Source organism: Equus caballus, chromosome 29, assembly GCF_041296265.1.
Source record: "Equus caballus isolate H_3958 breed thoroughbred chromosome 29, TB-T2T, whole genome shotgun sequence".
Lineage (NCBI taxonomy): Eukaryota > Metazoa > Chordata > Mammalia > Perissodactyla > Equidae > Equus > Equus caballus.
The window spans coordinates 20,497,279-20,522,723 of NC_091712.1; the positions used below are offsets into that span (position 1 = coordinate 20,497,279).

Below are 25,445 nucleotides of genomic sequence, written 5' to 3' on the forward strand. Positions count from 1 at the left end.
GGATTGGTACAGATCTTAGCTCAGGGACAATCTTCCTCACAGAAGAAAAAAAAGTATTAAGATTTTAAATGTTGTTTTAACATTGGAATATGAAATCAAGTGAGGAGAATTACTTGTCTTGAACTTTTTGTCATCCAAATGTATAATTAGTGTCTTTAGTTTGACAATTATTGTAAAGTTTTGTTGTTAATGCCATCGAGTGGGTTCTGACTCCTAGTGACCCTGTGTACAGCAGAGCAGGACCCTGCCCTGTCTTTCTGCGCCATCCTCTTACCTTCTGGCGCTCTATCAGACATGCTCTGCTGCTCTGCACAGGGTTTTCATGGCCAGTTCTTTCAGAAGGGGGTGGCCAAGTGCTTCTTCCTAATCTGTGTAGTCTGGAAGCTCCGCTGAAACCTGTCCACCATGGGTGACCCTGCTGGTATTTGAAATACTGGTGGTGGGGCTTTCAGAATCACAGCAACACGCAGCCACCACCGTACGACAACTGATGGACAGGTGGTGTGGTTCCCTGACTGGGACACGAACCTGGGCCAAGGCAGTGAGAAGGCTGGATCTTAACCACTAGACCACCAGGGCTGGCTATTGCAAAGGTAAAGTAGGATTACTGGGTGAACAAATTAAACATTTAAAAAATACACTACCTAGAAAAAGTAGAAAATATTTATTTCCAAGGAAATTATCATTTTACGTTTGTCAAATGTCATTTGTCAGTTTGGGCAAGTTATTGAAGGCACAAAACTGCCAAAGGGAAAAAAAACAGAAGCAAAAACCAAGAGAAGATCAAGAGTCAGAGGCCTCTTGAGTAGAATGAGTCCGGGTACTAAGAATCTAGCAAGTCAGTGGTCAGAAGATGTTTGGCAAATGATTCAAGAGGAAAGGACATAAGATTTAGTAACCAGGCGGTAGGTTTTCAGTGCTAAGAATGTAATTTTGTTTATTAGACCTAGGTATAATGTGAAATGAATACCAAGCTTGCATTAGATGACCTCAGTGGGAGTTGTTATGGTGTCACTCACTTGCTCTATATCCTTAAAGCAGCAAGTCATTTAACATCTCAGCCTCAGGTTCCTTATCAGAAAATCGGGAGATCTGCTTCTTTGAGAGTGTTTTGAATATCAACTGAGATGGAATGTATTTGAAATGCTTTATAAGTTCTTAGGCATTATGCGAGCATTATATAAATGTTCCGTAGAATGATAAGGTGAAGCTGGATGACAGCTGTTTAAGGAGAGAATGGTTTCCTGGGAGAAGAGGCAGTGAACACAGATCATGAAGGTATTTGGCAATGGAAAGGAAAAAGGGGATAGTTGGAGCAGGGGGACGGATAAAAGAATTGAGAGGAGGAGAGAAAACCAGTGGTGAGGATGCGAGGAGCAGAGCTGTCCTTCCTCCCCTCTGAGTTTGGAGCAATTTATATCTGTTTTGTCCAGGAGATTAATTTTTAGATAAGCTTAAGAAAATTAGCAAGTGGATTATGATCCTAAATTTTCAGTGTTTCTCACGTGAGTTGTCGTCTTGCTTCTTTGAGAACTGTGGCTCTCAAAGTTTGGTATTACAAGAATTACCTGAGGTGCTTACTGAAAATGCAGACTTCTGGGTCTCAACCCCAAAGGGTCTCCATCAGTGTTTTGGGTGGGACCTAGGAATCTAGATTTTTAAGAAATGTCTCAGATTCCCTCAATGAAAATGTTCGGTAGACCATACTTTGAAAACACTTGTTGCAAAGGCTAAGCCTGAAATCAACTGTGCTACCTGCTTAAGAAGGTCTTACAATAGTCTTGTAGGAGATACAGTTTTTATTGAAGGAGACATGATACCCCAATCTTAGCAGTCCTTTTTTATAAACCATTTTACAGAAGTAACAAGAAAAATCTAACCAGAATTTTGATTTCTCAGTCTAACCTGAAGTTCTCTATACTCTTTTCTTTGTCAAAGTCACATAGAATAAATTCAAAACAATTATATAGGAAAATATGGAAGTATTAGAACATTAGATTCAATTTTAATTCATTTTGCATTTGCAGACTATGCCATAGGACGGTCAACTTTTGTATAATATCACGTGTAATGTGCTCTATTGAGTTTTGATCTTATTTTCATGCAGGTACATTGCACTAGAAATACACCAAGGAACTGTGATAAATGAGGTTGGGAAAGCAATATGGAAATAGAAATCCTTAAGAATGAAGGAATCAAAAAGAAGATTGATTCTCAGGTCCAAAGTTTACCCTGCAAGGATAGGTAGACTCAGAGATAGCAAGCATATTCTGTTTCAGGGTACTTATCTATAACAGAATAACCCTTAAGTGTTGGAGTGCTATTCTTTATCTACACATTCTGAAAATGATTTCATCCAGCGTATGGCTTTAAAAATCATCTATGTGCCCGTGACTCCCAGGGCTATTTCTCTTCCAGATCTTTCTTCTGATCTTTAAGTTTGTATGTACATCTGTCTACTTGATGTGTCCGTTTGGATGTCTAATAGACGTCTCAGTCTTCACATATCTGAAAGAAAACTAATCTTTGTCCCCAAATCTGTTACACCCATTGGATTCCCCCTCTCAGTTGATGACAATCCCATCTTTCCAGTGCTCAGCCAAAAACCATAGAGTTAATCTTGGATACTTCTCTCTCTTTCACATCCCATTTCCAATCCTTTGGGAAACCCTTTTGGCTCTGCCAGTAACATATCCAGAGCACTTTTTATCTCCTCCTGCCCATCAGATCCAAGCCCTCATCCTCTTTCCCCTAGATTATTATAACAGCCTCCTATTTGTTTCTTTGCTCTAGCCCCTGCACTCTTTTAACACAGTAGATGGAGTGATCCATTTAGATTATGTCATTCCTGCTGTTCAGGTTCTCCCTATTTCTTTCAGAATAAAATCCAGAGTCTTCACAATGGCCTACAAAGCTCTACATGCTCTGCCTCCCTGTTACTATCTGACCTCACCTCCCACTGCTTTTCACCGTTTACTCCAGCCATACTGGCTTCTTTGGTCTTCCTTGATCCCTCCATTCACAGCCCCACCTCAGCACCTTTACGCCAGCTGTTTCTTCTATTCTTTCTCTTTGACTAACTCCTTCATCTCCTTCCAGTCATTCTTTACACATATGTCGTCTTCTCAGTGAGGCCTGTCTGTGTCTTCACGTTGTCTTCCCTCACGTTGTCTACCTGTCCTGGCACTCTTGATCTTTCTTACCCCGGTGTACTGCCTCCCATCCCCATAGTGTTTACTGCCTTCTAACATACTATCTAATATATCTAATTATTTCATCTTTTGTCTGTCTTCCCTCTTAGAATGTAAGCTCCATGAGGGGGCAGAAATGTTTGGGTTTTTTCCACCAATGTATTATAGGCCCTTCGAACAGAACCAGGCCCATAGTAGGTTCTCAATGAACATTTGTCAACTTCATCGAATCACAGAATAAGTCAAAGGGACTAACATTAAACACAATAAACTGGATGGTCCTGTTCTGAAAAACAGTACAATCCATAATGGAGAAAGGGATTTGTTCCAGTTACTTAATTTTGTGTTATAAACTATCCCCAAATGTTGTGGCTAAAACAATAATATATTATTATCTCTCACAGTTTTGGAGGCTGATAGGCTCTGTTGGCTTAGTCCCTCACATGTCCAGTTAGATGGTGGCTGAGGCTGGTGTCATTTGAGGTCTCCTTCATTCCCATGACTAATGCCTGGGCGGGGTGGCTGATGAAGCATCTCTTTTTCCAAGTGGCATCTCCACTTGGCTAGCTTGGGCTTTCTTCTAGTGTGGCAGCAGTCATGATTTCTTACACGGTGGCTAACTTCCCATAGAGCAGGTGTTTCAAGAGGCCCAGGTGGCAGCTACAAGACTTCCCATGGCCTTAAATGCCTGAGAACCATTTTTACCACTTGATATGGGAATCTGGCATGCACATCCAAAGAGGGAAGGAATTGATGATCTCCATCATGGAGACAGGTTACCACAAGGATAATGAACTTAGAAACTTACGGGTAAAAGGTTATGGAAAGATACAGGATAAGCAGTATTAAATGATAATTAAGATTAAGAATAGCAATTCTGATCTGTTTTCCTTAGACAAGTCCTGACTTTACTGCACACTAGTTGTCTGATCTTAGACAAATTATAACCATTTGGGATCCAATTTCTTATCTATAAAATAGATAAGTAATCTTAAATTAGATTACTAGACCCTTCTGCCATTAGGCATACTTTGGTGGGAAAATTTGAGACACATTTTCAAGGAAAATGAAAGTTGATCTAATCACATGAATTAGTTTGTTAAGAATATTCATTTCCACTCATCTTGACTACAAGTTAACTGTTTAAATAAAAGCAAAAAATACCAGTAATTGGTGAATCTAAGGTTTTTATGACTATGGAGATATGCTCATTCAAGTCTTTGGCCTTGAAAGCATGCATAGGTGATGAAAAATTCTACAAAATCATCCTATCAATTATTTAACTTTTTTACTATTATTCGATATGTATCTGATAGCTATCATATATAAAATATACTTATTACAAATGGATTCCTAATTTTGTTTACCTATCTATTTTTTAATGATATAAATGTGTTTATTAACAAACATGAGAAAAATTCCACTTTCTTCTTTGGAGTGGAGTCTGCCACCACCGAATGTGCATCATTCTAGCCATGTGTCGCAATGCAGGGATGGCTTGTCTCTATCAATGCCAATCTTGGAAAGAAAGTCATGAAAAGGCGTTCAAAGTAACCATTTGTGCCTGATGTTCTTACAAAGCAGCATTCATTTAATTTACTTCTGAACATCCATAAATGAAGAATTTCTGAATTCTTTTTGAAATTGTTTCCTAAATTTATGCCAAAATGTTAGTTCTATTTGTACTAGGTACAATCCTAGTACATAAAAACCTTGGAATGACAGATCTTTCTTCCATTAGTTTATCTGTGCCTTGGATAAGAAATATAAGTAATTTTTTGAAGTTCTCATTTTTTTTCTTTCTGATTACCACTGAATTCCTTTACTGGAATAGTGTACTAGAAGGATCACTGAATTAAAGCCAGATGACCTGAGTTCTAGTTTTGTAATTTATATAATCTTTTTCTGTTAAGCTCCTCTATGTAGTCTGCCTTCTTTTGAGGTATTATCAGGATAAAATGAAATGAGGAAATGCTCTAAAAGGGTAAAAACAAATAGTATTCAAATACAAGGTATTATAATGGATAGAAGATATTTGTACTTTCCATAGTTTTGAAGAGGTTAAAGATTTCAAAAACCTTTAAATTGTGCTGCAAACCTTAGATGATATGTATGTTAGAAAATTCTGTACCTAGTATTGAGTATTTATAAGACAAAGGGCATGATGTCTTTTCCTCCTGCCTCATTCCTTTAATTGTTTGTAGTTGTTGTTTTCACTTTTTCCAGATGAATGTCCTTATTTCTGCCTTCCTGTTGCTACCGCTACAGGCATTTACCCACAAATACTTTTCTTTTTCTTAAAAGGGAGCTACCATTAAGAAGGATGAGCAGACAGGGGCCATCGTTGTGGCTAGAATCATGAGAGGAGGAGCTGCCGACAGAAGTGGTATGAGTTTAATTGTTAAGTGGATATAGACAAGTCATGTTGCTTTTTATGTGTCACATTTCCAATATGCAGTTAAGAGTATAGCAGTCTTTTGATATAATACAGCAAAACATGTAATAAGATTTTTTTTTCGGTTTTGAAATGTGGGAACCTATTTAAATAAATGATAAATAAATTGCACTCTGCTTTACGATCTTGGTTTACATGGGATTCCAGAGTTATATTCAGTCTTGTTTCAGTGTTTCCGATTTGAAAAATATTATTAAAAGCATGCAATGCTTTTTAAAAGTTGAAATTCTTATATAAGATGAAAATAATGTACATTTCTAGATGAAGACCAAGATGCTGTTGTCATTTTTTTGCCAGCATTGTTACGTTGAGTCTTTGATTTCTTGCTACGTAGAGGCACAGAATCTGAAACCTGAGAAGTGGGAAGGTCTCCTTTGCAATCCTCAAATCTCTTAAGGGAACCTAACAATGTTTTCAGTCTGGAAACAATTGTGAATTAACAGTTTCTGTTGTACGTAACACTGCTAATTTACCACATTTGCTATTTCTCAGGTCTTATTCATGTTGGTGATGAACTTAGGGAAGTGAATGGGATACCAGTTGAGGATAAAAGGCCTGAAGAAGTAATTCAGATTTTGGTAAGCTGACAATTTATTTTCAAATTGCAATGAAAATGAAATTGAATCACTATATCTCAGACTTAGTGATGACTACAGGATTTGGATTTCGCCGTCCAGAGTTCAAATCCGAACTCCATTGCAGGATCTCTATATGTCCTTGGAAAATACCTTCATCTTTTTATTGCCTCAGTGTTTTCATTTACAAAATGAGAATAATAAGAGGTAAATATCTCACTGGAGTGTTTGGAGAATTAAGTGAGCTCATGTATGTAAAGAGGTTATGGCAAGGTCTGTCCCAAATTAAATACTTAATAGATGGCATCCACGCTGTTGTTGGTGATGCATTTATCTTTCTCTTTCCAGTGACATAGCCAGTCTGTAGGCTTTGCTTTCTAGGTATATAAAATAGTGAAATTAATTTAGATGTCTTTTGAAAGCTAAAATAGAATGAAATTAGTTTTTTCCTTGACAATGTTAATTCTTTGGTTCATTTGTAAGGATAAATTGAAGAGACTGTCCCTGTGACAAATGAAAACATACTATACAGAAATGAAAAGGGAGTTTAGTATCTCAAAACAGATCTCAGTATGTATCAAAATTTGTATATGGTTAAGATGGCATTTTAAAACAGTGGGAAAACAAGTCATTTCATAAATCCTATTGGATTAATTGATGATTCACTTAGAAAAAAAGTCACTTCCTGTTTTACACTACACGGAAAAATAAATCCCAACTAATTTAATATTTAAGTTTAAAAAAAATCACAGAAAATAAAGCAAGACTTTTTAACTTTGATGTAAAATTCAAATAGAAAAATAACTAGAATTGAAAACTTTCTATATGGAAAAAGATGCCGTACATAAAATAAAATACAAATGAGATTGTAGGAAAAATATTTTCAATATATGATAGAAAGCTATATTTTAATGTATAGAGAATTCATAAAAATCAATAAGAATATTTACAGGAAAATTGGCAAAGCATATGCACAGACAGTTAACAAGAGTAAACATGATGACTGAAAAATATTGGAATGGTGGGGATTTAAAAGCTTGATAATGCCTAGGGTTAGTCAGATTACAGGGAAATAGATATGGTTATATGCTTTTGGTAGTAGGATAAATTAATAGAACTTTTTGAGATAGCTGTCTGAAACTATCAAAATTTTAAATTTGCAAACCCCTTAATCAAGAAATTCAATTGTTGGGGGCCAGCCCAGTGGCATAGCCCTTAAGTTGTGTGCTCTGCTTTGGTGGTCCAGGGTTTGCCTGTTCAGATCCTGGGCACAGATCTATGCACTGGTTATCAAGCCATGCTGTGGCAGGCGTCCCACATAAGAAATAGAGGAGGATGGGCACACATGTTAGTTCAGGGCCACTCTTCCTCAAAAAAAAAAAAAAAGAAAGAAAAGAAATTCAATTGTTGGAAATTAACCCTAAGGAAATAATTTGGCAAATTTGTATAAACAAGATGTTTTAAAAATATTTAGAAACTATCAAGAAGGTTGCATTGATTCAGTAATCATTCATCCACATGATGGATTGCTGTGGCACAATCACAATGGCTGATAGACCTATATGACTTAATAAGAACAGTAAGACAGTCATGCGTCACTTGCAGTGGGATACGTTCTGAGAACTGTGTCGTGCGAACATCATAGAGTGACTTACACAAACTTAGATGGTATAGCCGACTACACACTTAGGCTATACGGTACTAATCTTATGGGACCACCACCATATATGCGGTCCGTCGTTGACCTAAATGTCTTTTTATGTGGTGCAACTATACTAATAATTGCTTACAGAGCCCTTAATGATACTGTTCTGAGGGCTTTACGTACATTAAAACACACACACAAACTAGAAGAATGGACAGGGGTTATAAAGAAGACTTTTACCATCTCTCTGCCTATGCACTTCAGTATTACATGAATTCTCAATAAGAGTTATGAGTTACTTGAGTCTCTGTGCGGTGCTGGAGCTGCCTCCTTATACTTTCAAGAGCTGATCCTATGCAACTCTCCCCAACCTGGCTTCCAGTGACCTCACACTGGCAAATTGAAACTGGCTGTGATGGGAGTATGTATACCATGGAAACTGGCAAATGATACAAATCCAGGGCTTTTATACAAACTGCAGTCCTGGTTTACCAGCACACCCCTGGTAGTGAGCCTCAGAGAGATCGACCCATTCTTCTCTCTCCCTCTCTTTGCCTCACTCTCTCCTTCTCCCTTTCCTCTCCCTTTCTCCCTTTCCCCCACAATCCCCCGCATTCCTCTTAAACGTGTGCCAGATATTTAGTGCTTTCATAGAACTTATTCACTGTAGTTTGGCAGAGGTAACATATTAAGAAATAATTGTTACGTAACTATTTAGATATGGTTATGATAAATGCTGAAAATGGAGATGACATGAGAGTGTCTTAAAGGGACGCCTGCTCTTGTCTGAGATAGCAAAGAATTGTGGGTATTGTCATTGCTTGTTTTAATTAAATTAGAATTGATGCTCCATCTTTTCATTAATCTATTACATTTGGTATTTTTCTCACTAACCAGAATATAATAGAGATTAATGTTCCTCATTAATTTTTCTGATAAACATTGCAACTAATTGAATCATGCATCTATAAGTACATTACTGATAGTGTAGATATTTCATTCCTAAAAACATGCATGCTGATACTTAACTGTCTGAAGCTTGCATATTATCTGATCTATCCATTTAATGTTGTCTGTATAAGGCACTGTGCATATTCCGTGTTTCTATTTTGAAGTAACTCAACGTGGATGGTAATATATTCATTGGCATTTTCGAAGTGCACAGGAGGTAAAAGTGGATTTAGTGATTAATGTTTTTTAACTTATTTGACAAACTTTAGTGCTTTCTCACATTACAGGAATTTCTACAAAAATAGTTTCCTCAGTTTAGTTTATCTAAGAGTGGAAACCTCAAGCTTGTAAATTTTCAGAATCATTTCGTTTTCTACCTATTTTGCCTTCTTTCTCCTTGGCTCTAGAAGTTTTCTTATAACTCTTTCTTTCCTCTGATATCAGGCTCAGTCCCTGGGAGCAATTACATTTAAGATTATACCTAGCATCAAGGAGGAGACACCATCGAAAGAAGGCAAGGTAATGATTACTTAAAAACCTTTTCTGTGGGAGGTACTAATGTTTTTCCATCTGCTATGCATCCTCTTTGTCACAAGAAGTTTCTTATTTTTAAAAAATTCTTCTTAAATCAGAGTTAGAAAAATGTTAGCCATTTCACATTTATTTTTTGTATTTATTCATTTTAAATGAAACTTTCTTCCAGATGTTTATCAAAGCCCTCTTTGACTATGACCCTAATGAGGATAAAGCCATTCCATGTAAGGAAGCTGGGCTTGCTTTCAAAAAGGGAGATATTCTTCAGATTATGAGCCAAGATGATGCAACGTGGTGGCAAGCGAAGCATGAAGGCGATGCCAATCCCAGAGCAGGCTTGATCCCTTCAAAGCATTTCCAGGAAAGGTGAGCTACTGGCGCATCTTAATGGCCTTTCTTCAACTGACCTTTTGTTCTCTGCAAAATATCAGTCCAGCATATCTGTGATAAAATAAGAACTAAAACCTTGCCTTAGAATCCTTTATCCCTCAGGTTTGGATTTCTGTTTTGTCTAACTAAATATGAATAATGACCAAAAATAATATGACAGTCCCAGGTCAAATTTGGTTTTTGTTATGAAGCAAGTGGAAAATAGCACATTAATATCTGAAACTGCATTGATGTGAAAGATGGAAAAAAAAGAAGGGTGATTTTGAAGTGGGGATAATTTATAGGAATTTGAAAGTAGACGATTTATTTCTTCATTTGAATAGATTACATTGTGTTCATTTTCCCCCTAACTTTCCATTTTTGTTTTAAGACATTTACTGTTTTGGTGTTATATTAATCTTGGACGTGTACTGAAAATTGACAGTCATATTGACCTTCTTTTCCCCCAGGAGATTGGCTCTGAGACGACCAGAAATATTGGTTCAGCCCCTAAAAGTTTCCAACAGGAAATCATGTAAGTTTGTTCATAAGAATGCAGAGTAACCAAACCTTGCTGCTTATTTTTGACTATTAAAGCAGGTGTTTGTGGTAGAAAGAGAGGTCGTTACCTTGTGATCGCTTTTGAATCATTATTTCACAGGAACCAAACAAATAAGAAATTCATAGTAGGAATATTACTGTGAATCTTTTGAAGAAAGGCGTGTTGGGGTTGTTTATAAGAAACCCATGACTCGTTAAGAAAATAACTAATAACTACTACTCTCTTTAATTTCTAAATTTAGGTATTTTATAAATGTAACCTAAAATGCAACTCTTATTTCCCAACAGCCAGGAGGTTTGGGTAAGATATTTCTTGGTAAAGATTAGGGGGCGAAAAATTCACCACTTTCTTGGGCACAAAAGCAATTTTGCCCAAGAATAGTTGCTCTTATTTTTCTTACTTCCTTTCTTATCCAGAAATCATAGTAACTCTGACCTTTACCCCGTCTGTTTGGAGTTATTACCAGACTAGAGTAAAAGAAAATGAGTCAGAAATAGGATGACGTAGGCTTACTGAAAAAGATAGTGTGGATTTAGGTGCTTTTTTTTTCAACCTACCCTTCTCTCAGCTTTTCTTTTCTTCCCACCTCCTACCTCTCTCAAGTCCCCATCCCCAAAATTTCCTGCTTCATCTCCTCTAAATGTTTCATGGGTCTAGGTATTTTAAGAGAAAAAAAAAAGTGCCCTTTGTTTTCAGCATAGAAATCGTACATTAAAAGGCGAAATGAGCAAATAAATGGTCCTGGAATTTTACACCAACATCTGTTTTTAGTATTGTTGCATTTTTCACATCTCCTGTTATTTCTGTCAGTTTGTAGAAGCTTATAGCCCAGGAATTACCTTATAAGAGAGCCAAACTGCAGTCGGGCATAAATCTGCCAAGCAAGCAGATACTCAGGGGGAGCACTGATTCAAAAGCCTGCGTGCTCTTGCTCCATTCAGTCTGAGCAGAAGGAAAAAACACTTGTTGTAGAATGCCACATATATTGTGACATTGGAAAGCTTAAAGTTTAACCAGACCATTGCATTGTTTTTGAGTGTGATGAATTTTCCCTGGCCACTCATCCTGCTGAAAGGAACTTCGAGGCATCCACCTGACTTGTTCTTTAAGGGATTTTTAAATTTGGGGCCTGCATATTTCTGATGTTTGGTGCATGTGGGATAAAATGTGTGTAACCTGACAATGAAATAAATGTGATTCTACTTGAATTTGAACCCGTACTCAAATTTGTTTGAGTCTTAGGCAACTAAGAAATGTATAATTTGATATAATTATGAATTTTCATTTATTTAAAAATTTTGATAAATTGATGTGTTTCTTTAAAGAACTATAGAAAGTGCATAAATTGTCTTTTTCATAGCTCTCCCCAAACTGGTTTCAGTATAAATGTGTGTGAATGTGGGGGTAGGGGGAGGTGTGTAGAAGTCTTAATTGTAAGGGAGGCTTTTTGTCTGTTAATTTGCACTGTCTCTTTTATATATTAATACTTCAGTATTTGAATCTGAGAAATATTTGTTCCAAGATTTATCTTTACTGAAATGTCCTCATTTGGATGTTTTAGTATTTCTTTTTTTCTTTCTTTTTCTGCCTCTTGAACACCATTTAGAAATATTTACTGATTTTACTTCTTTCACCCTTTCTTTCTTCCTTCCTTTTTTCCTTTTCTGTCTCTTGTTTTTTCACTAGATTTTGATTCACTGAGAGATGTATTGTTTGTTCTCATATATAGCTATTCATTATTTTTAAATAAAGATAAGCCTGGTCAAAATTATCCAAATTAAAATCACTAATGTATAGTAGCTATGGCCTTATTCAGAGAGAGAGTACATTTCTATGAAAATTAAAATTTCATAGAAATTTTCATAATTAATGAAAATGAGTGTCTTTATTCTCTAAGAATTGAAATTCCATTTGAAAGTTCTTTGAATTTCTCATAAACCCCTGAACCCCAAAATTATGTAAAAATCTTTGTCCTGGTTCTAAACATTTTTAAAGGCACTTAAAAGCACTTGGGTGTGTTTGATAGTGGTTCTTTACATAGCTGAATCTTAGGAAGCCTGTCTGACTTAGTACTTCCTGGACTTCAGCATTCAGTGCTTAGATTCTTAGAATAAGGCATTCATGTTATCTTGCTCTCTGCTAAATTATTGAATAATTCGATGAAAAAAATCAAGTTGATATAAAAGCTTTTATTTTTATGACTTTGAATAATAATTCGTAGAATAGATTTTAAGAAAAATTTCTGATTTAATGTAAAATTTCTAAAAGAAGAAAAATTGGTGTTTATAAATTTATGAAAAAAATACTCATGTTGATAAAAATTTCTGCACTAAATTTTACTGCACTTAAAACCTAGGAAGATATTGTTGAGCACTGATTTTAGAATAATGACTAGTCAGGTAACAATATATATCAAATTAGCCAGTTAACCTTTTTCACAAAGTGATTGCTTGTATTACTATGATTTTACTCTTTATTTGATTCTCGGTGTACATCATAACTAAAGTTTGCATGAAGGAAAAGTTCATGGAAGATGGCTCTGAAACTATAGGGGTTCAGCTAATGTCAGCAGAGAAGTCAGAAAGGAAGAGAGAAGCCCAGTGCTGTTATCTTTGCATTTATATTTGTGCTAGAGCCCTGGCTCCTGGCTCCACGGTCAATCAGGAGCCGTGATAACACCGACCTCTTCAGGCTTAAAAGCTAGCATCCTTATGCAAAACTCTCAGTGTGGGTGGTATTCATCTTTGATGCTTGGTTATTTCCTCCCCTTAAGAATCTTGGTGTATCTAATACATATCCAGAAAATAGGCTTCTCAAACAAAATAATTTGCCTCTTAAAATTAAACATTCCTAAAAACTAAAATATGAACTCTTAAAGCTAAAACATCCCTAAATCTTAGAAGCTTGATATAAAGATTCATCTCTTCCTCTTCTTCTTCATTCTTTTTTGGAAGAATAGCTTATCCAACAAAGAAATTTATGGATAATAGAATTTTGTGTTCCCTCACCGCCCCCCCATCTAATGATAGGTTCTCACCTAATGGATTTGTATTAGTAATACAGAAAGAAGAGCAGACCTAGAAGTCTGATAGGTTTTCTTTGATATGACCAACTTTTAGATTATTACATGAAAGACACAGGTTAAGTGTTTTGGAAATGAATGAGTGTATCTTATGTCTCAAGTAGCATATAGGTGTAGTTTTCATGACAGACACTTGGCAGCTTGCAATTCTTGTGTCAATATAGTTTAAAGTACTCTGATTTTCTACCAAAAGCTTATTTTTTATAATTCATTTGCATATATAAAGCAGCATAATGTCACCTAGCCTTGAGAAAGAAATAGGAATTTCTTTGACTACTTGAAATATTGTTTGTTCCCTTTCTATTGAAATCAAAGTATATGTTAAAAATTGTCTTCCTAATAGTGTAGACATTAATTAACTTTAACTTTGATAGGATGTAATTTGTATTTAAATTCAGGCTACATGGTATTCAGAAAAGACTGTTATTCATATAGAGTATTTTACAGCAGAATAGTCAAGTATAATATTTATTCACAGTGCTTAGTTTCCTATTTTAGTTATCGAAGTATAAATACCTGAAAACTTCTATTACTGCTGATGAAATAATGTCAATATAAAGGTTTCTTTTATGGGGCCTGCCTGGTGGCGCAGCAGTTAAGTTCGCAGTTTCCACTTCAGTGGCCCGGGGTTCGCTGGTTCGGATCCCAGGTGTGGACATGGCACCACCTGGCAAGCCATGCTGTGGTAGGCGTCCCACATATAAAGTAGAGGAAGATGGGCATGGATGTTAGCTCAGGGCCAGTCTTCCTCAAAAAAAAAAAAAAAAAAAGAATAAAGGTTTCCTTTACAAAATAGCTCTTAGAGAATTCTTATAATAAAAAATGCAAAACTGTATAATTTATTGACCTTTTAAAGATTAGAAGATAAAAACACAAAATATTTTATTTTAGAGTTTGTTTTAACCAATTGTGATTGTTATCATGTGGGTAAAAGAGAAAAAATTTAACTTCAGCCGAAGAGTGTCCATTCAAACAGGGTGTAACCAAGTTCATTTTCAAAGATAACCATTTTGTGGGTTGAAGATCACAATCTACCAACAACAGAGTTTAAACATTGAGTCAGTGAATGAATTCACTCTACGTGGTACCGATAATTTGGAAGGCCAAACATTTGAGAGTAATGTCTGTAACCTTACTCTTCGGGTTGTTGTAATGCAAGTTTTCAAAGTGACTAAGCTCCTTCCTCCTGGCATCTTAAATAATGTTTACTTAGTGTGTTCACACTTAAAGTTAATTCAGAAATCAACAGATCGCTTGTGTTCTTACTTTAAATTTGTATGTCTAAAACTTTGTCAGACATTTTCTTTATATTGGTGGGATTTTGTGTAAACCAGATCAACGTGGGGTTTTAAGAAATACTGAAAGTATTGTTTTTTCCCTGATACTTACTGCTGCTCTTTGGGAGGTGCTGGAGTTCAGAGTTTGTGTGGAAAGAGGCACAGATGAGCTAGGCTGTAAACTGTGCATCTGATTGTTTTCGTCCTGATGCGGTTGAGGTGAGGGTCTTTCTAACTGTTACAGCTCACCTTTTGTCTCGGTGAACCATGTTCTCCTTACATACGTGAAGATGTTGCTTCTAAAACACTATCAGGGTATGTGCTTTTAGCTTTCCCATAGGAAGGGTTCTGAGCCATAATGTCTCTTGCCTTTTGTCCTGGGGACCCAATGCTATCAGGTAAGAAAAAGTTGATTAACAGTTAAGAATCTGGTCCGTGTCATGGTTTATTGCAGACTTGGGGAGATTGCAGTGGGGGCAGAGCGGGTACAAGAGAGCGGTGTCTAGGGTGGAGGTTTAACTTTGCCCCTGTGAATAATAGCACATCTATATAGTCACAGTTTCTCCACTTGTCAAGAGTATCAGACGTGTCCCAGTCAGAGTAACATCCAGCAGCATGGGAAGGTTCCGCCTGCCCTTTGTGCAGAGCTCATCAAATGGTCTTCACAAGACCCTTTCTACTCCGTCCTCTGAAGACAGTCAAGTTACTCTTGGTGACCTCGTTGGCCTCTTCTCTGTGAGTTTTATCATCTTCCCATCCTGCCGTTCCGTGCTTACAGATGAGAGAGTGGACTCTGATGAGGTTGGAAGAGCAGATGGCTCTCCCTCTGCTCTGCTGTTGGGAGAAGCACTTGAGAGCAGCAAGAGGCTGGTGTGGTGGGAGTAGACAGGAAGCCTGAAAGAAACTTGCCATTTCCCTTGACTTCTTCCCCAACTTGTATTTTCTAGCTTAAGGTTCGAGTAATTAAAAAGTGATTTTGGTGTGATAGTATAGCATGGTAGTTAAAAACTCGGACTCTGGGAGCCAGACCACATGGGTCTAAATCTCGGTTTTGCCACTTAGGAGTGCTTCATTTCTCTGTACTTCTGATTTCCCGTCTGTAAAATGGAGATAATAGTACTGGCTTCATAGAGTTGTTGGAGAATTAAATGTCTGTGCATTTCATCTGCATAAACAATGCCTTACCATAGTAAGAATCATGCAATTATCTCAGCTCTCGTCTGAGGTAAACTTTTCATGTAGTTTTCCTCTTTATTCAAACTTGCCAAATCTGAGGAAATGTATCCCTTTGCTTTTCCTGCTGGAGAAGCGTGATTCTATTCAGCATGATTCTTGCTATTGGACATGTATGTGTGTGTTATATCATGCTAAAAATACCATTCTCTTCTTACTTAAGAATTGCATGGAGGAGATATTCTTTTGAGAATTTATGCTGCATATTCATGGCCTTTTATTAGAATATGAAGTACACATATACCATATGTAATTTAAATTACAGATGTTTATTTTTATTTTGGGTTGGCTTTGGTGTTTTAGTTATTTTGTGCATGGGGCATGGTTTTTCTATCACCTGATTTACACGACATTGAGTCTTTAATCAAGAGTGCAGTGCTCTGTCTATCCCATTGTTCCCCTCAGAAAGTTCACTCTCAGATGTTTAACAATCTGCTTTATGGCAGAGTGGCTGAGATTGCAGATGGATCAGCCTTAAACATTGCTCCTGTAACTTCCACCATGCCTAGATGCTCGCCTTGGCTAACCCATATCACATAATTTATTGTTTGTTTTCTAATAATTTGTTTTAGATGCACATGGCATTTCAGAGCTACTAAGAAATGAGTATAAACTCACAAGTTGGATATCTCATAATATGAGCTGGAATAATAATGATTTGCTTGTCATTTTTGCTAATACTGTTCAAATATAACCAATACAGTTGGAGAACCCATAGGTATTTGAAAAGTAAAAATACAGCAGTCCACACTTTCTCCTAAGTGTTTTCTTTGACTGCCTGCTATTCTGTAGTTTGATGGGATAAGCGAGCAAGAACCCTTCTGATCAGTCCTATTCGCTCTAAGAGGTCGTGTAGTGAAATACGTTCTACCCTCACTCCGGTTAGATTTTGCTTCTGTTAAATTGCCAGTTCTTTTTCCGCCCTTAACTGAAGATGAGTCTCCCAGATCATAGTTAACTCTGAAATCGCTCACCTGTTAGTAACTTAAAAATTGTTTAGGATTACTTTTTAAAATACCTTTCATCAAATATTATAGACAGAATGAAAATAAAAGGTTCTGCCTGACCCCCTCATTTTGTATGTATAAAAGTGGGTATTTGTCAGGATATTGTTAAATTTACAGGATATTTAGACATTTAAGGGCCGCATTGGTGGTTTCTAAAATGTTTTTTTCTTTTCACTGTTTTTATCATGAAATATCCTAGGTGTTGAACAGACAGATTAATTTAAAAACAGAACTGTTCTGTGAAAATAAATATAATCCCATTATTATAGGTATTATTTTGAAAAATACAAATTTTTTTGGTTCTTTTTTCTCATTTACATATTTAATAAGCTGTATGAAGACTTTGTGTTTTTACTGCTTAAGTGTATACATTCTTTTTAGACCAAGACTATTGTGCAGTCTGTAATGGAGTTTTTTATAAGTTCTATGTACTTCTTGACTAATAATTTTGAATATTTAAAATACATTTGTTTTTTTCCTTTGGCTTTTCTAAGATGAGGAAACAGTTGAGTGTGGTAGGTGGATTTTTTTTCCCTTGGATGCAACATCTTCCTACTTTATTTGTATTTTCTGCACATTTAATCATTTCCTTTCTCGTTTTCTTTGTGCTTCTCAGAGGAAATTAAAGGTACTTGTATAAAAGTTTCCCTGCATAGTCTAGTAATTTTATTTAGTGCACATATGTGTAGGATTAAATTGAATATAGCAAGCAGTTTATAAAAGGTTATCATGCATCCAAACTTCCACCTTGACATTACGGTACCAAAAATCGTGGTTGGACTTGGTTTTAGAAAGAGAGGTACTTTTTGCTTCATTTAGCAGAAATACAGAAAGTAATCTGAAATAGTACACTGTTTTTATCTCTGTCAGTAGTCTTAAATAAAGGTAAATGAAGAAAGCAACGTTATTCAGACACACTGACAGACTTACTTTAACTAAGGATGTGAGAGAATCTTTGCTGTTGATTTCTGCACAGGCTGTGCTGTTAGTTCCAGAGGTGTATTTATGTGAAGATTAGAGGCCTAACATAATAAATACTCCACTACCTAAATTTAAGTATTTAAGATATGTAGAACCCAGTATTCATTTAATTCCTAGAAATAATTAATAGCACCTTGTTCATTTTAAAATGTTTTCATCTGTTCATTTTTAAACAACAAAATAAAAATGGAAATATTTTGCCATATTCCTTCCCAGCACAGAATCTCTTCCTATCAAAAGAAAGGATGTATCTTAATCTTAACCTTTCTGTCTAATCCAGTGAGCCAAAATAAGTGCTGTATTTTAACTATTATCAAAGAGCCTAATTTATAAAAATAAATTTACTTTGGGGATCTAGTGTTGTAATTTTCTAAACTGTGAAAGTATGAACAACTCAGGCAAGCCTTTTATAATTTTTTTGGAACTGCATCAAGAAACCTCCGAAGGAGTGTGTAAAAAGAATTGCATGATGTTTCAAAATATCACTTTATACTTAAATATAAAACAAAATGTTTTATGTTTAAGAGTGGCATCGTGAGGGCTGTTTATGTTGTGCTTTACCTAATTGTTTTAAGTAATTTATTTTTGCATCTGTGGCTGGGCTTCTAACTGTTCTGCTTTATTTCTTGGCTTTTGTTCTGTATGCTTTTACACTCCATCCAGAAGATGCTGAATATGCTGGTAACAACAGTGGAACCTATCTAGGTGAGCACTTGGTCATGGAAGCGGATTTCTTTCCTTTTTTTCGCTTTCTTCAAAACCATTATATTGTTTTATCTTAAATTAGAATATTTGCATTAGCATGCTCTAATATTCAGTGGAGGGGGGTAGCATGAATCTTCATGTTAAACAGGCTCAGTGGGTTGGACACAAAGAAATGAAGCTTTCCTGATGCTGTATTTTTGTAAACAATTATATATTTTTAATAGAGTATGAAAAAGCATCTATTTGTGCTAAGTAACGTTACTCCAATAACAGTATTAGAGTAAAATTTTCTAAATTATCTGATTAGCTGTGAATTCTTCAAGGCTTCTAAATCATTTCTTTCTTCCTAAATAACTTTTTGGTTATGTTTTCCAGTGATTTATTATTCCTTAACACCCCCCTAAATAACCAGTGACTCAACAGCCCCATTGACCGAAAAGCCCCAAATATAATTAAGCTTTATGATTAACTTGCTAATCTGTATTGGAAGGAAAAGTTTCCAATTTGGAGATGCCAAGGGATGTTATAAACAGAAGCCAAGATATCCAGAAATCGCTAAAGGCATCAGAATTATCTTCATCTACATTTCACGTTAAACCTTTCCCACCTTTGCCAGTATTGGCACACTGACAAGTTCTCTGCTTTCCATGGTGAGAGGTAATAGTGTAGAAACACAGTTTTAGAGGTCCCTGCTTCAACCTCCTTATTTTCAGATTTATATTTATGTTTATGATAATACCTTTTGGTTATTGAAGAAATGTGCCAGATATTTTATTTGATATTTAATATATATTATCTCTAAAACTGAGAGATGGGTGGTATTTTATCGACTTTACAAAAAGGAAACTGAGGCTCAGAAAGTTTACAGGATTAACCTGAGGACCTAAAGACTGTAAATGGGCGTCCTGGTTTCAGATCCACATCCGTGTAGATACATCACCTGAACTCTACCTTTACCATATGCTGACCTCTAGTTTTTTATTCTACATAACAAACAAGAAACTGTACAGAAATATAGAGTATTCCATTTTTTAGGCTAAAGAAACCCTAATTTACTTAAGAATTAGATGATCAGAGAGAGGTTAACATTTCAGTCATACTTTACACATTTCATAGCAGTACTGTGTGCCAGGTACTCTGTATATCAATTAGCACCTCTCCTTACCTCCTCAGAAACTGCAGTGGCTTAAGACAGCAAGCATTTATTATTCTCCTGGTTCTGTGGTCAGCTGGGCAGTTCTGGGCTATGTCAGCTTGACGAATCTTTACAGTCTGGGGGTTTGGCTGGGGTCTGGTTGGTCTGGGGGACTGGGGTGCTTAGCTGGGCAAAGTTGTCTTTGTTTCGCATAGCTTTTCACCCACCAGTGAGCTAGCCCATATAGTGGTCTCAGGGTTTCGGAGGGCAACACAGGAAAGCAATCTCCAATGTGTAAGTGCTGTTGAAGTCTTTGCTCATATCACTTCTGCTCATGACCCATTGGCCAAAACAAGTTTCATGGCCAGGCTGAAGTCAGTGTGGGAGGAGACTACCTGAGAGCTTGGAGACAGGGAGATGTGAAAAGATGGGCGGCCATTGCTGTAAGCTTCTACCTCTGTCAAAAACAGAGCGGTACCTATTCTCCCTGACCTTAAGGGCTTATACTTGGTCCATTAGATGGTGAGTGTATATCCAGCCAGGGAATAACTGTGGGAGTATCTGATGAGTGTCACATAGGATGCTGTAATTCAGAAGGGAGGATGATCACCTCAGCCTGAGGCAGTGAGGGGCTCCGTCCCACCAGAGATACATCAGAACAGGCACCAAGGGTTAGGTGGGACTACTAGGGAGGATGAAGGTAGAAGCAACAGCATGGAGAGAGGTGACTGTTGCAGAACACAAAGCACTTTTAAGTTTGGGTGATATGTGAATGACAGGGCTGGAAATTTAGTGTGACATTTGATAACGTGAGATCTTCAATGTCAGGCTAAGTAATTTACGTATTTATTAAAGTTTTGCCTGATTTTTGTACTCACATTGTTCTTTGGATAAAGTTTTATCCAAAGAACAAAATATGAGTTTTTAATCTGTGTCTCTTATAGCATATAGGAGTTTTGTAAAATTAATATTTAATCAGTAGGTAGAAATCGAAGTCCAGAAGCACAGGTGATCGGCAAGATGAGTTTCCTTAGAGAGCTCAAAGAAAATGAATTCTGATAAATGCCTTTGGATCTGGCAACTTGAAGTCACTGACAACATCTTAGAAACAACTTTACTGGAAGCCAAATTGCAAGGTATCAAGCAGTAACAAAGTTGACAGTGAAGGAAAGATAGCAATTGAGTTAAAGGCGATTTTTATAGTTGAGGGTAGGAGTGTTTTAGTGTGAGAGGATAGTAGGATCAGTTACGTAGACAGAAGTGATGGAATTGATGGTAAAGGACTGAATATCTGAGATAGGGAGTAATTGGTTGAACAAAGGCCCAAAGCAGGCCAAACTGGATGGAATTAAGACCACAGGAGTGCTTTAGAGAAGAGAGATTGGCATTAACGGGTGAAGTTATACATGCAGATACTCCACGAGCCACTACAGTTATTTCTTTGGAAAAGTCAGAGGGTGCTTCCAAGAGACCACTCTCCATCACCCAGTTACAGATGCAAATAGGGCACATGGGAATATCATGAATCATATAATAATTCATGTCAGATGGGTGGCTCACAGACACTCGAGGCTGTGTTTAGACAAAAGATAGATTTTTGTTAGACCCACATATTTGAGAAATTTCATGTAAAAATTTCTGACTCCTTTGACAAAAGATTTGACCAAACTAGGCCTTCATTTCCTTAGGGTAATAGCTGGAGCTGAGTTACAACTCACTCCTTAAATGGAACACAAGCTCCCGAGTTGAACACATTCTCCCCCGCACCGTCCCCCATTGCCTTGCCAGAGCTGGGACCAGTGTCAGTAGACTTTCTCCTAACAGTTGTGTTGGTGCTTGTATTATAATAGTGAAGTATTTCTTTGTATCCATGTCCTCAAATGTGGGGAAATCAAAGTGACCAGAGGATTTAAAGAAAAATAGGACAGCCTGTTTCTTTGAGGACTGAATGTTGTGCAGAGTATGTTGGTGTTGACAGAAGGCAATTTAAGACTTTTCTACCTATCTGGCTTCTGTAGGTTTTTGAATTTACAAGCCCTGATTATAGAGTATAGTTCTCTGCTCCGTTCGACTCCTCATCTTAGAAATGATAGTTTTACTTTCCGTACCTGGCAAAGGGGGAAATGTGGCCAATGTGTTTTAATATATGCACATATCATGACATCATTTCTTTTTGGTCTAAATGCTTGTTCTGACACATGTGCAGCAAGAGACCATCACAGATTCATGCACCTAGAAGTTCGTTTAGGTATAACTGAGATAAAGGAATCTAGCAAGGTACCTGAGAAGAAAAGCATACAATAAAGCCTGTGTTTAAAAAAAGGATATGTCATAATAGGAGGCATAAATTACTAGTGTTTCTGATCACAGTTTCTTCTTTTAAGGAAATGCTTCAACTGATGACCACTGATTTGAAATTGTTTCTTTTGCTGGATAAACAAGTTCAATTGGAGTCTCTGGTTATTTTTTATATTATGAAAGAGTTACTTTGTTACAAATACATTGAGCAAATTGACTGTTTTGTGGAATTCGTTTTTCCCCAAAAAGCCAAATTTTCAAAATGCCTGCAGATCCTATGCATTTTTAAAGGAGATCTCATATGCTGACATAAATGGCAAAATTGTTTTTTGGTAAAAATATTATTTGGTAAACACCTTAAAGTATAGTGTGACTTTCTTATTAGTTTTTCTTCTTTTTTTCCTTGATAATCATGTAATGCCTATTTTTTTTTAATACCAAGTTCTTTATCGGTCTCCTGTTAATTTGATGAGCTCTTTTCTGTGTCATGAATATTTATCCTCTCTCTGTTGTGCACATTTTCTTCTGCTCTTTTGATTGAATTTTACTTTTTTCTATGCCAGGTTTTACAGCATATAGATATTTTAAGTTTTACATAAGCAGATCTGTGAATTGTTTCCTTTCTAGCTTCTGAATTTTCCTTTGTATTCCCCACACCAAGATTATTAAAAATTTTTAAATTTATATTTTTATCGAAGTAATATATGCATTAGGTTGAAGCATGTGAAATTGCTGTTTTTGTAGGTCAAAAAACAATAGAATGTCAGCAATTTCCTATGGCTCTGTTTAATAAATTGGTTGGAAAGTCAAATACTATTGCAAGTCTTGCAACCAAAAACAGGAGTCCTTCTCACTTTTCCTCCCTAGTCCCATGTCCTCCCTCAAGAGAACCACTTTAGCTGTGGGTAGCACTTTCTTCTGGTATTTACAGACTATAACTTTCTTATAATGCTATTTCTGGATTTTTTTTCTGATATTTATTGAGTGCCTATTATGTTCTAGACTGTTCTGGGCACTCAAGTTTCAACAGAGATCAAAACAAATACCCTTTCGTAGAGTTTCCATGTCAACAGTAGGTGTGGAGACCGATAACTAAATAAATTATATTAGATGGTAGTAAGTGCTATGAAGAAAAGTAAAGCAGGAATGGGAGATGGCGGAGTGGGAACATGGGGCTTCAGATTTCAATAGGGTGATCTAGGAAGGCCTCCCCCAGGTCATATTTGAGCAAAAACCTGAAGGGAGCCGTGTGGGGAATAAGCATTCCAAGCAGTGGGACAAGCATGTGCAAAGGCCCTGAGATAGGGCTCTGATGCATCTGAGCATCAATAAGGAGACCAGTGTGGCTGGAGCAGAGTCAAGAAGGGAGAAAGTGATAGAAATTGAGGTTGGCCAGTTAACAGAATGGTTCTGTGAGGAGGACTGAGGGAGATTCTTTGGCTCTTATTTTGTGTGAGATGGGAAATCATTGAAGAGTTTTGAGCAGAGCAATGATATAACATGACTTATATATTTAAGGATCATTCTGGCTGATCTGTTGAAAATGGATTATTAGAGAGCAAGATCAGAAACAGGGAGCTGTGTTGTAATTCAGGCAGGAAATGATTGTGGCTTGAACCGAGATATTATCAGTGCAGGTAGTGAGAAGACATGAGATTTTGGACATGTTTTGAAGACAGAACTGAGAGGATTTTCAGACAAATTGGAGAATCAAGGATGAACTTGGTACCTGCAAGTTGGAGTTACCATTTACTGAGTTGAGAAAGACTGTGGAGGAGGGCATTGGGGTGGAGGAATGTCAGGTATTCTGTTTGGGATATGTTGAGTTTAAGGCATCCAAATAGAGATGTTGGAGAGCCAGCTCTTGAGTTCAGTTGAGTGACAGTTTTGGAGCCGTCAATATTAGAACAAATTTAAAGCCCTGAGGCTGGATGAGATCAGCAGGAAATGAGTAATGATATGGGCAAGAAAAGAACTCGAAGTAGAAGGAAAACCAGGAGTGTGATTTTCTAGGTGCCAAGTGAAAGTAAAGTTTCAAAGAGGAAGGAGTGATCAAGTCTGACAAATGCTGCTGAGAGGTCAAATAAGATGAGGGAAGAGAACTGACAGTCAATTTAGCAGTATGGGAGTGATCAGCAACCTTGACAGTTTTGATAGCTTGGTTGGGTTGAAGAGCATTTGACAAAATCTAACACCCTCTCATGATAGAAACTTAACAAACTAAAAGTAGAAGGCAATTTCCTTAACTTGATCAAGGGCATCTACTAAAAACCCACAGCTAACAGAATCCTTAATGGTGAAGGAATGAATGCTCTCCCCCTAAGATCAGAAACTAGACAAGGATGCCCATTCTTGCCACTTTATTTAATGTGGGACTAGAGGTTCTCGCTAAAGCAATTAGGCAAGGAAAAGAAATAAAAGGCCTCCAGATTGGAAAGAAAGTGGTAAAACTATCTCTGTTTGAAGATTACTTCATCATGTATATAGAAAATCCTTTTTTTTGCATCAGGTAGGGTAATCAAGTGGATTTCCCCTTCATTCTACTAGTGTGATGTTAACATTGATTTGTATGTGTTGATTCAACCTTGCATTCCTAGGATAAATCCCACTTGCTCATGGTGTATAATCCTTTTTAATATGTTGCTGAGTTTGGGTTGCTAGTATTTTGAGGAATTTTGTGTTCATATTCGTAAGGGATATTGGTCTGTAGATCTTTTGTTCTTGTGACGTCTTTGTCTGATTTTGGCGTTAGGATAATACTGACCTCATACAGTGAGGTGGGAAGTGTTCCCTACTCTCATATATTTTTTAAGTGTTTGTAAAGGATTGTGTTAATTATTCTCTAAACATTTAATAGAATTCTCCAGTGAAGCCATCTGGTCCTGGGCTTTTCTTTGTGGGAAGTCTTTTGTTGCTAGTTCAGTCTCTTTGCTTGTGAAAAAGTCTGGACAGATTTTCTGTTTCTTATTTCAGTTTCAGGAGTGTGTCTCTCTAGTTATTTGTCCATTTCATCTAGATTATCTAATTTGTTGGCATACAGTTGTTCATAGTATCCCCTTATAATTTTTATTTCTTCAAGGTCAGTAGTAATATCTCCTCTTTCATTCCTAATTTTAGGAATTTGGGTCTGCTCTCTTTTTTTTATTAGCCTGTGTAGGTGAAGGTTTGTCAATTTTGTTGATCCTTTCAAAGAACCAAATTTTGGCTTTATTGATTTTTCTCTATTCTAAGGGATGCTAAAATGTTGTAATTGATTTCTACACTAACTAGGAAATGTCAGTTTAATCTAAGATTTTAATATTTCACTCCTAATCTTCTGTATTAGTCAGGCAATTAGTCAGTATACACACACACTCTCTTTCACCCACACACACGCATATATACAAAGAGAGAGAAAAAACAATTTTAAGGATTTGGATCATGTGATTGTGGAGGCTTAGTAAGT

The 25,445-nt window shown here is 36.6% G+C and overlaps 1 protein-coding gene and 1 long non-coding RNA gene across 6 annotated transcripts in view; both read left to right on the forward strand.

Moving 5' to 3' along the window:
* MPP7 (MAGUK p55 scaffold protein 7) overlaps positions 1-25,445 on the forward strand; it is a 242,308-nt gene that overhangs the window by 168,879 nt on the left and 47,984 nt on the right. For all 5 annotated transcript variants that reach the window (XM_070254737.1, XM_023632090.2, XM_070254736.1 and 2 more), the window contains 5 exons: positions 5,496-5,577; positions 6,139-6,224; positions 9,262-9,336; positions 9,521-9,717; positions 10,191-10,255. In XM_070254737.1, coding sequence (XP_070110838.1) covers positions 5,496-5,577; positions 6,139-6,224; positions 9,262-9,336; positions 9,521-9,717; positions 10,191-10,255 — 505 coding nt within the window. The remainder of the gene's footprint in view (positions 1-5,495; positions 5,578-6,138; positions 6,225-9,261; positions 9,337-9,520; positions 9,718-10,190; positions 10,256-25,445) is intronic.
* On the forward strand, positions 14,724-17,509 carry LOC138921331 (uncharacterized). Its single transcript, XR_011433832.1, has 3 exons — positions 14,724-14,860; positions 17,376-17,396; positions 17,498-17,509. It is a non-coding gene; the product is annotated as an uncharacterized lncRNA (long non-coding RNA).